General features: G+C 36.3%; 2 protein-coding genes across 2 annotated transcripts; one reads left to right on the forward strand and one right to left on the reverse strand.

Moving 5' to 3' along the window:
• The first annotated feature begins 6,593 nt into the window (after positions 1–6,593).
• On the forward strand, positions 6,594–10,556 carry LOC103328089 (putative disease resistance protein RGA1). The gene is given in 6 exon segments (XM_089051417.1): positions 6,594–8,927; positions 8,930–9,389; positions 9,391–9,596; positions 9,730–9,792; positions 10,097–10,174; positions 10,279–10,556. Coding segments are annotated over 5 exon segments (3,045 nt in total). The 5' UTR covers positions 6,594–6,631; the 3' UTR covers positions 10,117–10,174; positions 10,279–10,556.
• Positions 10,557–13,710: 3,154 nt separating this feature from the next.
• On the reverse strand, positions 13,711–15,546 carry TMM (Leucine-rich repeat (LRR) family protein). The gene has a single exon (XM_008230507.3). The coding sequence runs from the start codon at positions 15,502–15,504 to the stop codon at positions 14,200–14,202; it is 1,305 nt and encodes a 434-aa protein (XP_008228729.2). The 5' UTR covers positions 15,505–15,546; the 3' UTR covers positions 13,711–14,199.
• Positions 15,547–16,972: the final 1,426 nt, after the last annotated feature.

Genomic DNA, 16,972 nt, shown 5'->3' on the forward strand with positions numbered 1-16,972 from the left:
CTAAACTATAAGAGGGTTTCTCATATATATACACTACCAAAGGTATCATGGGAGTTCAAACATGAGACAGTGATAGACCTATTAAGGCGCAAGAAAGTGCATTGCACCTCCCATCACTGGAAAAGCCTTGAGAAATGCTTTATATTGACCATTTGGTGGTGCACACCAGGTGTTTGACAAATTGCCTAAACCAAGCTTGTCTTTTTGTGCTGCTCTGCTATGTTGTTGCGCACCTCTATTTTTTATGGGTCCGCTAATACCTGAGACCACTGGTATATAAATCAATGCTCTTTTTCATTAGGCTAAACCCCACATTAACTCACTAAACTCATATATTAAGTGACGTAAAAACATGTGCAACTTTTGTCGTGGTTTACCATAAGAGAGTTAAGAGTATCAATAAGTTTATTATTAGAAGATTAAGTGTAGCACATCAAATGTGAAATGTGATTGTTAGCTATTTTCATCTTCTTCTTCTTCATTTTTGTTTTTGTTTCAGGCTTTAGAAATCTGAAATTCGCACTTTTCTTGCGAGACAATGATTATTGGTTTACACCAATATGGACCATTTCATTTGTGCTAGATGGTTTTTATTTTTATTCTTTTGGTAATTATCTGTGGCAGATGGTTGAAACTTGAAAGCAGCAGTGAGTTTTAACTTTTTAATTGTCCATATTGTTCACTTATTTTAAATTCAAATCCGTTCTTGACTGTTGTTGTTCGGGAAATTACAAAACTACACAAGAACAAACATCAAATAAGTAATAGAATATGCCAAAGTGGTTGGAATAAGTTGGGTTTTCCGCTAAAGATAGTAACACAACCCAAGATTCTACCAATAAATAATTGATCAATAAAATAAAAATTAACACAACCCAAGTGACAATAGCCAAAATTATATAAAATATCTTTGAGAGGCAGGGACTTTCATGTGGTGGACTCACCAAGTCAGGCTTGGCATGCTTGAGGAGAAATTATACAGTCTAAGGATTACAAATTCACACAAATTATAGTATCTATCAACGTCGTTTTATGCATGAACACAAGTGTAACCTTCTTGTTATGCAAAAATGTATTTTTCTAAGTGGTAAAACCTAATCCTCCTTGAAAGATCCTTATACTCTCATCTTAGTTCTCATTTTAACAACCCAATATATCAATCTCATCTTCATAGATAGGTATTTCTAGTTTGGTTCAACAAACCACAAGATCCAATTTCTTTTTTCTCCCACAATTGTTTTTTTTATTTTTTATCTTTTTCCTCCCACAATTTGGTGTCTTCTTCTGGCGTTATCCTCTTGTCTTCATTTTGTCCCCCTTACTGCTAACACTGTGGCTCATCGTACTGCACATTATAGTCTTCGAGCGGAGGAGCTTTGTTATTGGTTGGGTGATGGACCTCCCTAGCTCCTAGATGGCGTTAGGGAGGATTGGTCTTGTTTTGTCTGACTTCGTAATAGGGGTGTTGACTATTCTGTTTAGTCATTAGCATGGGTGGTAATCTTTCCTACCCTGGGGTTTTATCCCTTGTGATTCTTCCCGGGAAGGTTTAACGAGGCCACCATTAACATGCTCGTTCTTACCATGTAATGTTCTCTTTGGATTGAACGCAATACCATTTTCTCTATAAAAAAAAAAAATACCATAAGAAGAACAAATTGAGATTGGAAGTCATGAAATTATTGTATAATTATTTTTAAATTAGACCTACCAATGATTGATGTCAGACCAAATCAAGTGGGCAGTGGAGTGGTATTGGTGAGAATCCTAGAAGACAAACTCTTTCATTGGAGCTTTTTATGAAATTGGCTGTCTGTATAAGACATGGAAATGCAAGTTGATCAAGGCTTTTAGTACATGGCGTGACAGTTCTAGAAGTATGAGCTGCTATTCTTGGATTATATGCATTATGTGTTCTTTATTTGTTTTTTGAGTAATGCTAGGCTAACATTTTTCATCCACCTCTCTAATAGAGGAGCTCACCAATACAATGGGGTCCACCTCTATTAGAAAAGTGATACAATTGTGGTAAGCCTAGCATTTTTGTTGTTTTTTTTTATAAGGGTTCTTTATTTGTTCTCTAGTTTGTATAAGGAAGATTTTATTGGCATTCCATTATTTGTTCTTTGCACCCCATACTAATTTTAAACATAAGTAATTTATTTAACCCTTGTACATAATTACTGTTAAGGACAAAAAATATTTATAATAAAAATTAAATTTGCTCAATACACCCCACATATGTTCCTGCAACTCTAGTTAGATTTTTTTCTCAAACCATCATGTTTCTACAACCCTAATAAGGTTTATATGCTTATATTGGTGAAAAAATATATTGTATTTATTCATGAAGGGTGAGATTGAAGTTAGAGAGGCTTCGAATGAGGTATGAATTTATTTTTTGGCCTTTTTCAAGCTTAGGATTTCATGATGGTTCATTGGTTGCGTTCAGACATACCAGATCGAACACGATAGGTAAATTTGGTGGGATGCCACAGAAACATTGCACCTATTTCAGTGGTGTTTGATCGGTTGTTAACTTCAGATGCAATGGAGATCCACCATAATATGGAACAGTGTTCGGTGGTGTATTACTGAATTTTTGCCTACAATTCAGTGGCAACAAACCGAAATATATTTATTTTTTCAGTAACTTATTGTCGACCACAAATTTAATGGAAGTTATTTTGACCTTACTCCTATTGAAGGAACAAAACCAAGGTGACGCCCTTAAAATAGACAACACATCATCCAATGTGATGGTCATCTTACCAAAAGGCATGTGAAAGATGTTCGTTTCGGGATGCCATCTCTCAACGAAGGTAGATACAACAATCTTATCTGCATTCCGATAAGAACACCTAATAAGTTGCTCTAATCCAGACATCTGAATGTACCATTTGAATATACCATTATTTGGATTAGCCCACCAATTTCACTAACGAAGGGTAAATGTCTTCAACAGGCACCTAAGGTGCTCACATTCCTAATAAAAAATAATATTAAATACAAACTCAATAACAAATTCAGTAGATGATCACTGAAGCAAGAAACGAAATCAAGGAAACAAAAAACGAATTCAATAGACTACCACTGAAAAACAAAAACATATTCGGTGGACTACACTAAAAAACTGAAACAGATTTGGTGGACTACTACTGAAAACATAAACACATTCGGTGGATAGCCACTAAAAAACCAAAACAAATTCGGTGGACTACCATTGAACAAAGTAACGATTTCAGTGGAGTTTACACAAGTAAGTTAAAGAATGGGGTTCACGAGGGCAATCTAGGAAGAAAAATGAGGTGTAGTGAGTAATTTTAAAATTTACTAAAATTCAGTGGGGTGTAAGGAGAATATGGGGTGCAAAGAGAAAATTTTGGGGTGCCAATAAAATTACACTTTTTATAATCGTCATTCATATGAATATCTTCTCTTTTTTCTTTTCCCTTTTTTTTCGTCTTTCAAATTGTGTTTCCCATAATTACATGGTTAAATGAAATGTCATGTATGTGAGCTTTGTATATTTAATTAATACTAAAAAGTGTTTTAACTCGTTAGACTTGACTTAAATTTAAAATGAACGACTTAATTATATGGGTACAACATAATTATATAGTACACACTATCACGTATTAGTTCATTAATTTGGAAACAGAAAGTGTGCAATTATGGTAAGTGGGCCACTTTAACTTTAGGATGGTAATGTGAGATTTGACTGAAATTTCAGAGCACAACAATAAATAAGCTTATTTAGAATTGGAGAATTGTTATATAGATTTTCTTTGATTGCAATATAACTGCTTTGTGGGAGCACTATTTATGCTACAAAGTTTGTAGAAGTCTCATCGGTCAAAATCACAAATAGGATTAGAACAGAAAAGTCATGTGAAGATTCTCATAAGAAAGAGAAGTTCTATGAAGATGATTGAGACTTTGAAGACTTATTTCCCTATTTCTTTTCTTGCTCCTGTTGTTCTATGAAAATTTATGTCATATGGACTTTTGCATATGTGTTGCGTCAAATTTGTAACTTGTCTGTAGCCTGTCATGTTGGTGTCTGCACTGTAGGGAAAATTGAAGCTGTTGCTACCCAGTTTAATGTGTTGAGGATTTCATATTCTCAAGAATTTTAGCCTCCAGGTTTCATCATTTCTCTTATTTTTTGCATGCCAGCTCCTCAGACATAATATTAAATGTTTTTTCTTCCTCCTGTTATATAACATCAGTATGTTCATATACGTCTCATATTGTGACACATGGTTTAGAATAATTTGTTTATCTTGTTATTCCATCAGGGGCCCTATTGAGGATCTTTACACATCTCTTGATGTCGAAGAAATAGAAGGGATTCAAAGAGAGATGGTGTATATCTCTCCACAACAGTTTCTATCAATTATCTGGATGCCATATTGGGGGGCTGTTGTTATTTTTATTGAGCATGTTTGCACCATAATCAACCAAGCACATTCGGTATTGGAGAACTGGCATGCACATCGATAGCTAAAAGGAAAGACACTTGAGCAATCCCTAAAATACTGATGAAGTCATCATCCTCCTAACCTGCTGAAGGAATACCTCCCTCCGAAGCGGTAGTTGCCTACCGAAGGTGGCTGCCAATGCTCTCAACTACATAACCTAGAACCGTAGACACGTGTCATCACCACAACGATTTGCACAAAGTCCCACATCGAAACTTTGTGCAAACTCTCACTTTCACTTCTCTATAAAAGACTAATAGTACCCAAGTAAAAAGAGTAACTACTTTTCACCTTTATTATTACTCTACCAAAATTACACACATCCTACACTCTGACTTAAACATCGGAGAGCCTTCGACAGATACCACACTAATGCTCGAAGTTTAATTGTTTATTTTTTGTCCCACAATGTACTTATCTCTCTAAAGGTATACTGTTTTTAATGCTTTGGAGTAGTAAAATTGTGAAGTACACATGCTATATCGTGGACTTTCAACAATTAGTTTTTCACAAATTTGTGGATGAAGCTTACATCTCCATAACGTAATACTCCATCAAAACTTATGCATCCGCACTTTTGAGACTAATAATTCCAGATTTTCCACTGTCCTTTTGTCATTTCCTTCTCAGCTTTCAGAAGCTGGAATTCTATTTAATTTCTTTCAACTAACAAGTAATGCACATCGAAGAAATCCTTAAGCTACTATATTCTTGTAAAGTTGTAACCTCTAAACAATGAACATTTTCTTTGAAATTTTAACCCACAGATTTTTCTTTCCTTTATAGTGCCAATGAGCGTGAACTGCTTGAAGAGCTTGCTTTACTGAATAATACTACCACCAGACGTTCACGCACTCGCCCTAAAATGCAACCAGCTAGTGTAATCACTTATCATCTGAGGATGTGTTCTCTGTCTGTGCATGTTTTGATAATTCATCAGTGGATGTGTTCAAGTCCTTTCATAAACGTTTTCGAACTTTAAAATGTGGTGAATTTAAAGTAATTAGTCATTAGATTTGCATGACAGATCACTTTATACAGTTTCAATATGAGTGTATAGATTTATCTGACTTGAATATGTTCCTTTGCTTCGGTAGCAAATAATATAGAACCGGAGGTGGGATCGGTTGGGGAGAAAACAGATGAAGGAGAAGATCAAAATGACCCATGGAAGAAGTTAAAAGACTTTGCTGGCTAAAAATCTCCCTCTCTCTCTCTCTCTCTCTCTCTCTTGCCCAAGTATTAATACTACTTATATATGGTCATTAACTACTGAGTGAAAATTTTAAAATTCGGTTGCTACCGAATTTCCTTGAGCTACTCTGTTTTAAACGTGGCATATCCAAATTTCCTTGAGCTACTCTGCAATTGATCACAAGTTCTCGAGATTATATATAGTCTGTTTTCATGTGTAGAGAATTCTATTTTTCAGATGCATATTTCTGTGTCATAGTTACTTTTATCTTCTCTTCATTAATTAATGTACTCATAATATGCAATGCAATTGACCAAAAAAGTCCTTGGAATATGGCTGAGAAACACACTCTAGTCTGGTGTGTTTATGAGGTCCACTCCAAATTAACACTCACCGTTGACCAAAATTTGGCTTTAGATTTTCTTCTTTCTTCCAGAAGAAAGGGTACTGGATGAGCCATGCCGTCAAGAATTTCCAACGAGTTACCAAACTTTCCAGCATGTGAAGACATTGAATTTTTCTAATATTATTGAATTTGTTTTCATTATGATTTTTCTAATATTAACTGGGCGACAGTGTGCAGCCATCAAATTTTTTTAATTTTTGAATAAGAGGCTGTTTGGAGGATGCTTCGACCTAGCAAACAAGAAAAGAATAAGGGAACAAGGTAGGGGAAAGAAAAAGTAAGGAATTAAAAGAGAAGAAACAAACAAGTTAGGGAAGAGATAAATTCTATTCTTGTTGATTAGCAAGTGTGTGTTTGTTGTCGTCGTGGTGCCTGAATTGACTTACAAGCATTCTTCATCAGCCTCAACATTATAAAATTATTTGGGGAGAAATGAGAATGACTACAGCAATTCCCAACACTACCTTGCTATCATTTGCATTAAAAGATTTCTTCCTTTGCCCTTTCTTTTTTCTTCCACTAGAAATCCATTTCTAGAGCAAACAAATGGCTGAAGCACTCATTTCCGTGCTCCTAGAACAGTTGGCCTCAATCATCCAAAAACAAGTAGAACAAGAGGTCAGACTAGTTGTTGATGTTAAGAAAGAAGTGGCAAAACTCACCCGCAATTTCAAAGCTATTCAAGTTGTGCTCGAGAATGCTGAGGAGCGGCAAATGAAGGAGGTGGACGTGAGATACTGGCTGGATACTTTGAAGGATGTATCCTACGAGATGGACGACGTGTTGGATGAGTGGAGTACTGAAATTCTGAAACAACATATTCAGAAACAAGAAAAAGAAGCTGCTAATGCTGGTAGTACTAGTACTACCAAGAAGGTATGTTTCTGCATTCCTGCCCCTTGGTTTTGTTTTGGCCAAGTCAGTCAAGTAATTCTTCGTCGTGACATTGCTGTGAAGATAAAAGAACTAAATGAAAGATTAGCTCTGATTGCTAATGAAAGGCAAAACTATAACTTTCAATACATGAAAAGAGGAAGTGAACAAATTGAACGACAAAAAAGTTCTTCTTTCGTTGATAAGACATTTGGTCGAGTCGACGAAAAGGAAATATTAGTAACAAAGTTGCTGAGTGAGAGTGGTCAAGGAGGGGCAACCTGCCTTGTCATCCCTATTATAGGGATGGGAGGAATTGGCAAGACAACTCTTGCCCAACTTGCCTATAATGATGAAAAGGTTCAAGCCCATTTCGACAATAGAATATGGGTTTGTGTGTCAGATCCTTTTGATGAGATCAAAATTGCCAAAGCCATCATTGATGGTCTGAAAAAAGAGAATTCTCCAGCTTCAAATGAGTTGCAAATTCTCTTGCAATTTATACATGAGTCTGTTAAGGACATGAAGTTCCTTCTTGTCCTAGATGATGTGTGGAACCAAGACTATAGAAAGTGGGAACAATTAAAGTTACCTTTACAAAATGGGGATGTGGGTAGTAGAATATTAGTGACCATAAGAAAAGAAGAAGTTGCGAGGATGATGGGAGCATCCACTGATATTGTCAATTTGAAGGTGTTGAGTGAAGAAAACTGTTGGGCATTGTTCTATCACATTGCACTGGCTGATAGAGAAAGAAATGAGTCTAAGGGGTTAGAATTTATTGGCAAAGAGATTGTAAAAAAGTGTAAGGGTCTGCCCCTTGCTGCAAAGGCATTGGGTGGTCTCATGCGCTACAAGGAAATGAGGAAACAATGGGAAGATGTTTTGAATAGTAAGATATGGAATGTAGAAGAGATTAAGGAACAAGTTTTCCAACCACTCTTACTAAGTTATTATGATTTGGCCCCAACAATCAAACATTGTCTTTTGTATTGTGTTATTTTCCCAAAAGATTATAACATTGTCAAAGATGAGTTGATTGAGTTGTGGATGTCACAAAATTATCTTAATTCAATCAGAAACAAAGAAAAAGAAGCGGTAGGCGAAATGTACTTTGATAACTTAGTAATGAGATCTTTCTTTCAAGAATTTAAGAAAGATGGTCTTGGAAATATAACGGGGTGCAAGATGCATGATGTTGTGCATGACTTTCTACAATTTCTAACTAAGAATGAATGCTTTGTTTTTGAGGCTGAGGGTGGTAATAATAAGAGAATAATGGAGTTTGATGGTTATAACAAAGTTCGTCATTTGACATTAATGTTTGCACCCGAAGGTCCACTAATTCCAAGTTCCTTGTGCAACTGCAAGAATTTACGAACTCTTGCAACTTTTGATTCAAAGATTACTAGTTTTGGTCAAGAGTTAATTTCACAAGTAAAATGCCTTAGAACGTTGAATCTGAGTCGTAACGTCTTGAAAGAAGTTCCAAATGAGGTTGGAGAATTGGCACATTTGAGGTATCTTGATTTGTCTAATAATCATGATTTGATGAAATTGCCAGACACCATGTGTAATTTAATCAATCTGCAAACCTTGAGACTCATTAACTGCTGGGCACTTGAAAGATTACCTGAAGGCATGGGAAAGCTGATTAACTTGCAGCATCTTCATGTTCGGTGGTGTCATAGACTAAAATTGCCCAAGGGGATTGCAAGGTTAACAAGTCTACGAACGCTAGATGTAGTTCGCATCCATGACGATGATGACGTTGATAACAACAAAGAAGCATTATTCGAGTTAAGTGATTTGAGAAACATGGACCAGCTTCGTGGGAGTTTTCAGATTTGGTTTAAGAAGGATCTGAAGGATGCAAGGCAGGTGAAAGCACATTTGGTGAACAAAAATTGCCTTGTCAGTCTGCAATTGGGATTCTCCTTTAGTGAAACAACGCAGCACATCGAGGAAGAAATCTGAATGCCTTACAACCACCTCCAAATCTGGAATCCTTATCTATTTCTGACTACAGTGGCACCACACTCCGGCCCCATTGGATGACGTCGTTAAACAAATTGAGGAGCCTTACCCTCGAATATTGCCAGTTTTTTGAGTTTGTGCCTTCTTTGGGGAGATTGGAGTCCCTTGAAGTACTAATCATATTCAATTGGAGAAGATTGAAAAAGGTAGGAGTTGAGTTTTTGGGAATAGATGGAACAATAGAAACGCAAACATCCTCATCACCACTTATTTTATTCCCAAGTTTGAAAAGACTTGAATTCCAATTTATGGGGATGTGGGAAGAGTGGGAAGGAATGACAGGGTGGAGTGAAGAAGAGGATTCTCAGAAGACAATTACAATAATGCCCTGCCTTTCTTCCTTGAGAATTGGTTATTGCAATTCGCTTAAAACACTGCCCAACTTCTTACTGAAATACACCACTGAAGGAGTTGGTCATCGATGAGGGCTTTGACTTTCCAATGTCACTAGTTGCAGAAGGTTGCCGAAAAGGCAGAGGAGAGTGGCCCAAGATTTCTCACATCCCAAACATCAAAGTTGGTAAAGAATTTGTACAAAAAGACGGAGTTTACCAAATTGATGATGATGAGCCGCCACGTGCTGCTTCCACATCTTCTTCTGGTAATGTCTATTAAGATTTCATTTTGTTAATGTCTATCTATATTATTCATTTATCATCACAAATTTTCTTCTTTTCTTTATGTTTGTTTTTTCTTTGGGAAATTCCATGTGTCTATTTATTCAAATATGAAAGAACAAGAACAAACTAATGATGAATCCATAATGGAGGAGGACCATGCTGCTTCCACCTCTTCTGGTAATTATTAAGATTTCATTTTGTTAATGTCTATTTATATTATTCTTTTTTTTTTTCGCCAATATTTATATTATTCATTTAACATCACAAATTTTCTTCTTTTCTTTATGTTTGTTTTTTCTTTGGGAAAATTCCATGTCTATTTATTCAAATACCAAACTGATGATGGTGGGGAATATACAGTAGTTGGAGAATGTTTTTACTTTTTTTTTATATATAAATATTTTGCACATATTTTTTAAGAGGATATAATATATATATATATATATTTTCTTAATGGTTTGAAATTCATTGGGTTATGTAGGTATTAAAACATATGTCTAAAAATTGTCTCGGGTTATAAATCCTCTATGTGCCGACGACCCCCATTTTCAAACTCCAGGTATTTACTACACTGCTTATACGATGAATGTTGTGTATAAATTATATCTATTCTATCTACACTTACTGAAGCTGAAGAAGGTTTTGATTTTCTTATGTCAGCAGTTGAAGGTATTTTCTAAGATGCAAAGAGGGAAGTCCCATTTGAATTCACACTTTGTAGATAATCTTGTCATGTGCGTATGTTGTACAGTAGGGAAAATAATTATAATGTCTGTTATGTATGTATAGCCAATAATTCAATCATCAACTTTGTTGAGATGTTATACTATATTATGATCTCTATTGAGATGTTGTTATATATCACTCTGATATGAAATATCAGATAATATGTACATTATACCCAATAATTCAATCATCAACAATGTTGAGATGTTATATTATATTATGATCTCCATTGAGATGTTATATATCACTCTGATATGAAATATCAGATAATATGTACAGTATTGCCAAGAATTCAATCATCAACTCTTAATAATCTAAACTACTCTAAACGATGACGAGAGGAATCAAACTTGGGCTCAAAGGGCTGACACTCATCTGGCTAATGCTACTGGCTTTTATATCTGATTTTCATGTAATATGAGATTTTCTTATCTCAGCAGCTGAAGATTATCACGGCAGTTGAATTTTCTTTCAAGTAGACCAAATGGATGTTACAGGAAGTGCTTTCAAATGGATGCGGAAGAAATCACTGGAATTCTTGCGCCTTTCAAATGTCTTTGCCCCTGTGCAACAATGAACATTGTAATGAATCCTCCTATACATTGCGCCTTTGTTTATGTTCTTTTTTCCCCATGACATATACAAAACCACAAAAGAAGCCACTTTCTTTAGTCCATTTTTCTGTGTATGTACTTTTCCCAGCTATGTACTTGGCCAACTCAAAACAAAATTAAGTGAAATCACAGATGACAACAGAAAACAAGACTCTGAGAATGGGAGCAAAAATTCATATGCTAATAAAACCATCCTCATCATGCTCTTTTACCGATTATACGACACAGATTTCTCACTCCTATAATGAAGTTTACATCTCTTTGCTTTCCATTTCAATGAAATACGACATAAAACAAATGTGGCCCTGAATACGTACAGTACATATTTGATACTCAAACCACTAGTTTTGTAAAGTCCATTCACATAGGATTGGCCAAATCAAGTACGTACTTAGACAACTCAAGCATGTTGGATTGGTTCGTGAAACATGTTTCTTTCAGACTAGCTACTCAAGAGATAACAAATAAGCGAATTTGAAGTCACCGATAAAAGAAAACAAACTTACTATTTTTATAAACAGCTCCATCTGGTCAAAGTTTTATCATTTATTTTCTTGAATAATAGAAATTGAAATCTTCACATGAAATTTGAAAACTAGACTGTTAGCTATTATGCTAAGAAAACCATCATGCTCTTTACCTGGGCTTGAATCTCTCTACCAGACGCAGATCTCTCATACATATATTGAAGCTTACGTCTCCTTTTTTACCAAAAAATAATTGTAGCATTGAACACAGACAATTCATATTCGATATATATGCTCGTACAAAATGAACAAAGTTGCTTTCTGACCAGAGCTGCTTTCTATCTCAGAAATGAACACTTAATAAAACCAGAGAAAACTTTCTTCTTCTTCTTCGTCTCCTCCTCCTCTATGAGGGTCAAGAGCTCGAATAAGCAGAGACCCTTTTACCCTCGTGGAAGAGAAGCGGTTGGGGTACTGGGTGGCGAATTTTGTGTAACCCGTGACCTTCTTTGCGGGCCTTATCCGCCGGTGGACCGACCCGGAAGAGTAGCGGAGGTTGGAGGCTCCAGTCGCTGTGGCAGAGGCAACTGCCGCCACCATTTCTATGTCGCTGGCTGTTTGACTGTTTGACTGTCGACGAAAACTGCTTGCTGTCAAGGACGGTAATTACGTCAGACCGAAACCACGAATTAGACTCTTAATATTTATAAGAAAAATTAGGTATTAGACTCGAGAAATCCAATCGTCAAAAGATAGGTTGAAATATAGCTAAAAGCAAATCCAAGTAAACGTGCTCTTCAGTCATTTGGCTTTTGGTTTGCGTTTCATGAGCTCTGTTCTTCTCTTTTCCATTTCTTCTTCCAATTTCATACATAAAATCAGTGTGATTTTTCTGTTCAATTTTTTGTGTGATTTCAGGTTCTCTTAGTGTACGGTTGTTTGAAATTCGTTGAAGGTTTTGGATTTCTTGTGGTTTTGAATTGGAGCTTGCATTGACTAGGAGGTACGTATATTTTGTGAGATCTGAGTTTATTTTCGAATTTTTTCTTTACTGTTTTACTTATATTTTTGTTAGATTGTAGATTGAACATTGTTTTCATGGCGGTTCTGGTAGTATCTAAGTATTGCATGTATGTTTTGTTGTGGAATAGCAATTGTATTGTAGTTTTTGTTTTTATTTTGGTTTTTTATTTATCAAATTTGAGTTTGAGGTGCTGTTTGGTTGGGGATTTTCGTAGAATATGTTGATTTGATTTGTTTAGGTTGTTTTTTACTAGGTTCTGTCATGTAGTTTTGGTCTTGAGTTGATGATTTTGGTAGTGTTTGACTCAAATTCTGCAATGCCGTTTCCATTTATGGATGATTATTTTAGTACTTTCATCATGATTTTGACTTTTGGTTCATCACTTATTAATAGGTGCATTTTTGCACAAACTAGCGCATGCAGTTTTCCTTTCAATATATATGTATTAATATATGGATTTGCATTTTATGAATATGTGTGTATCTATTATGTGCATATATACATCAACATGGTCTCTAGACAAAGTGATCATTGGTTATGTTGATTATTGCCCAAGATGCTCATAACATTCAGCATATATTTCATGTCATGTATGCTGTGTTTAAATTTGGTCTTTAAATTTATGTAACTTTGATTTTGTGCATCTTTTCTGTACGTATGACAAGAAATCTTTGTATATAAGTTTGTTAACCACTTCCTCCAAAACTTGCACATGTTGCCTAATGCATGTTATATCACTTGCCCCTACCGTTAGAGGTGGACAAAAAACTACCACCGCTTTCAGAGGTAGGCTCCTTTTTCAGTGAAGGAGTTTCGGGATTGATATTTTTAATAAAATACTTTGGCCTACCAAATTATAATGGAGATCTAATTGTTAATTTCAAGTTTATGACATGAACTACATTACTGATTTCGAGGTCTAAGTTTGTGTGTGTAAATTCAGTTTATGATTGCTTATGTTAGAGATAGTTTAGTGAATTTTCAGACAGGTGTTACATTGCAGTTTTGCATACACGGCATTGCAGTTTTGCAAACACTGCATTGCATTTTTCATTTAATTACATTGACTAAATTGTTTTATCATTTCAACATTAATAATTATATATGATATTATGAAATATAGTTTGTTTTTCAATAATTACTTTACAACTTATTCTTTTTAAAGTACAATATAAGCAGTTTTTTTTTTATAAAAGCGACAGCAATCCCAAATTGGGCATTAAATCTATAAAAAAAATGTACATCATTATGGTATATTTTAAATATGGAATTGTTCACTCAATCCAATTTAAACAAAAAGAACATCTTCTCTTTGCTCTTCCATTCTCGTGTGATTTTCTTTGTAAAGAAAAAAGAAAAAGCGATGAAATCATCTCCCCAGTAATGGACACAAAACAAAAGGAGAGAAAGGAGAGGTGAGAAAACATGTCAGATGAGCCTTTCGCAACGAACATCAGCTGACACCACAAAGGAAGCAAAAGTCCGTCCTTGATACCTGGAAGTGACAAATCAAAGCCCACTCCCTAAGTTGTGGGTGTGGGCTACCATATTTATATGTCTCTGGAGGAGCCAAGACCCAAACGGAGGAGCCATGCCTAGGGTTTTCCATTCACATGAAATATAAAGTAGCTACTTTCTTATTTTTGGGACAAATATAAGTGTTACAAACTTCAAATGTACAAATATATGCCCTATTTTCTGCTACAACAAAATCAGAGCACAACAGAAACTCAAAATTGAAACATTTGATTCTTCATGGCCTCGGAGTGTCACATGGGCCAATGCCAGAATCTTCCAACCCACTATTGGCGTTGTAACATAGCCCAGAATTGTTATGAACCCTAAGCTTCCTTCTCATCCTCCAAACCATTTCTCTCCCAAATGGGATTGGGCCCCTGAGCCAATTATCATTCAATCTCAATTCACTCACACTTTTGAGCTCTCTAAAGCTTATTGGGATTGAGCCATTGAAATTGTTCCCATCAAGATGAAGCACACGAAGGCCTGGCAATTTGCCTAGCGATGAAGGTATAGGACCATGCAAATTCATGCTTGATAAAATTAGGGTCATCAACCCCTTCATGCCATCAAAACCATCACTTGGAATTGGTGTGGGCCCCATTGGATTTCCTTTGAGGATCAAAGTTTGAAGTGAGATTAAGCTCCTAATCCACATTGGAAGTGGACCCTTGAGGCGATTGTAGCTCAGATCCATGAGCATTAGGTTTTTCAAGGTACCGATGGAGTCGGGTAACAGGCCGGTGAGTTGGTTGTGGCCCAAATCCATTTTGATAAGAGCATGGCAGGCTCCAATGCTGGATGGGATTGAGCCCATTAGAAGGTTTTGGCTCAGGTCAAAAATGCTCAAAATTGGGAAGCTGAAATTGGGTATTGAAGTTAGTTTGTTCCCACTCAAGTCTAACGACCTTAGACCGGTCATCCGGCCCAGGGACACCGGAATTGAGCCGTTGAGATTGTTTTTGTGGAGGTCAAGAACTTTCAAATGGGTGAGATTGCCCAGCTCAATAGGAATAGGACCCACATGCCCATTTTCCCTAAGCACTAAAGTTTGTAGGGTGGCGCCCAATTGCCCCAAAAGTGATGGGATTGGCTGAGGATTGTAACTAAAACAACGGTAGAAAAATAAGGTCCGGAGGTAGGGAAGTTTAGTGATGGATGGTGAAATATGGGACCGGGTTGGGTCACAAGTCGGGAACGCGGTGTCATCGGATAGCGCCCCAAAGGAGAGCGAAACGATGTGGTAGACATCATCTCTGTCCGGCATGCACTCAATTCCATGCCACCGGCCACGACACACGTCGGGAATGTCAGTGGCCCAATCATTACCCGTAGCTCGCATGATGTCATAGACCGCTTCTTGCTCATGAGTGTCAGTTCGGGCCCCATCTTTGTTCATGGAGAACCCTGTTTGTGGCCCGTCCACGAGGGCGGATGGCACGCCAGAATCTGACATGATGACCGTGAAAGGCAGGACCTCTAATGGCCTAAAACACATGAAAGATAGAAACAAGAGTAGAGGTGAGAAAATGAGTGCCATTGTGAGAAAAGAAAGACTAAGGACTAGTTTCGGGAGTGGATGAGTGTGAGAGGCATTGGATTTGATTGAGAGGTGTATATATAAGGTTGAGTTGGAGTTAATGTTATATGGGTTGGGTTGGTGAATGAAGTAAATTATATTTATGGGTTCACGGTAAAAGGGAGCAAGTGTGACGAGCGGAAATAAATACATGGAATAATTTCGTTCAGCATTAATGTACTTCACGGGGTTTATACCAAAGTTTTTCGAGCTGGGGCCATCGAATCACTGGCTCAACCATGGTAACTTAAATTCATCAAATTGTTGTTGACATGCATCACTTCGTAACCACATGTTCTTGTAGCTCAGAATTCATATCCAAGAAATATACAAGGCATTGGCTTCTTTACACGATCAAAAACTGACTCACTAGATCCCAATCAGCTCCTATTTCTTCTCCTCCTAAGATTTCCAGCTTTTTTCTTCTTTCTTCTTCTTTTCAGAAATTTGGGAAGATTCAAAATGCTGCAAAAGATGCATTTGCAAGACTGAAAGACTTACCTGTGAGAAATATATGTGGATCCAGAGCTGAGGGTTGAGCTTCTTGAAGACTAGGGACGCCATTGCAGGCACTGCTTTTGTCTTATAATGGATAGTTTGCACTTTGTGCTATGAGATTTGTAATTTTTTTCCTCCTTCTGTTTCTTTAGAACTTCTTTGAGCTTGGAGCCATATTCAACCTAAGGATTTATTTAGCGGACATATGCCCCATTATGTCATAGAGAAGCTAAAGTTAATACAGTTAAAATGCGTCGATGGTCTTGAAATAAAGACATGAGAGCTTCAAGTATTGAAGCTTAAAGAAAGTTCCTTGAGGAACAATAAGATTGAACCAAACGTGAATATGTTTACTTCTCAAGAATGACAAAAGTCATGAAATCGGGTAACTTAGATAGAGTAGTGAATTGGAATCAGATCAACTACTCCCCTCTAGTTGATCCCATTCCTAATTTTGAGGGTATTTAGTTACAGATTTTAAATATAAATTCGACATAATTTTTTATTCCTTTATATGTTAGTAATCAAGGAAGAAGTGAAAAATTAATTAGAATCATTTCAATACGCATGTATTAGTAAACACAATAAAAGTAGACTTGGAACACCTGCTTGAACTCGGTTCGTTAGCTACCAAAAGAATGGTTGACTTAAAAATGTCAAAGAGAGAATTTGTGCTGCAACCTTCAATTTACAGGGATATGCCTTGAACCCCATGTGTGTATCAATGTCTTGTTCTTGTTTCATATCCATGATGAATCTATCCAGCTATGAACCTATTAATCTTAACTCATTATACCATTTTCAATCACGACTTGGGCTAATTTCAAAGGCTTATTTATTGTTATTTTTAACAAAGCTTTAAATTTTCCCATATGTTTTGTTAAATAAAAATTCCGCATCCAAAATAAAATTTCAGACTAGAAAAGAGGTT

Source organism: Prunus mume, linkage group LG4, assembly GCF_029339155.1.
Source record: "Prunus mume cultivar Tortuosa linkage group LG4, ASM2933915v1, whole genome shotgun sequence".
Lineage (NCBI taxonomy): Eukaryota > Viridiplantae > Streptophyta > Magnoliopsida > Rosales > Rosaceae > Prunus > Prunus mume.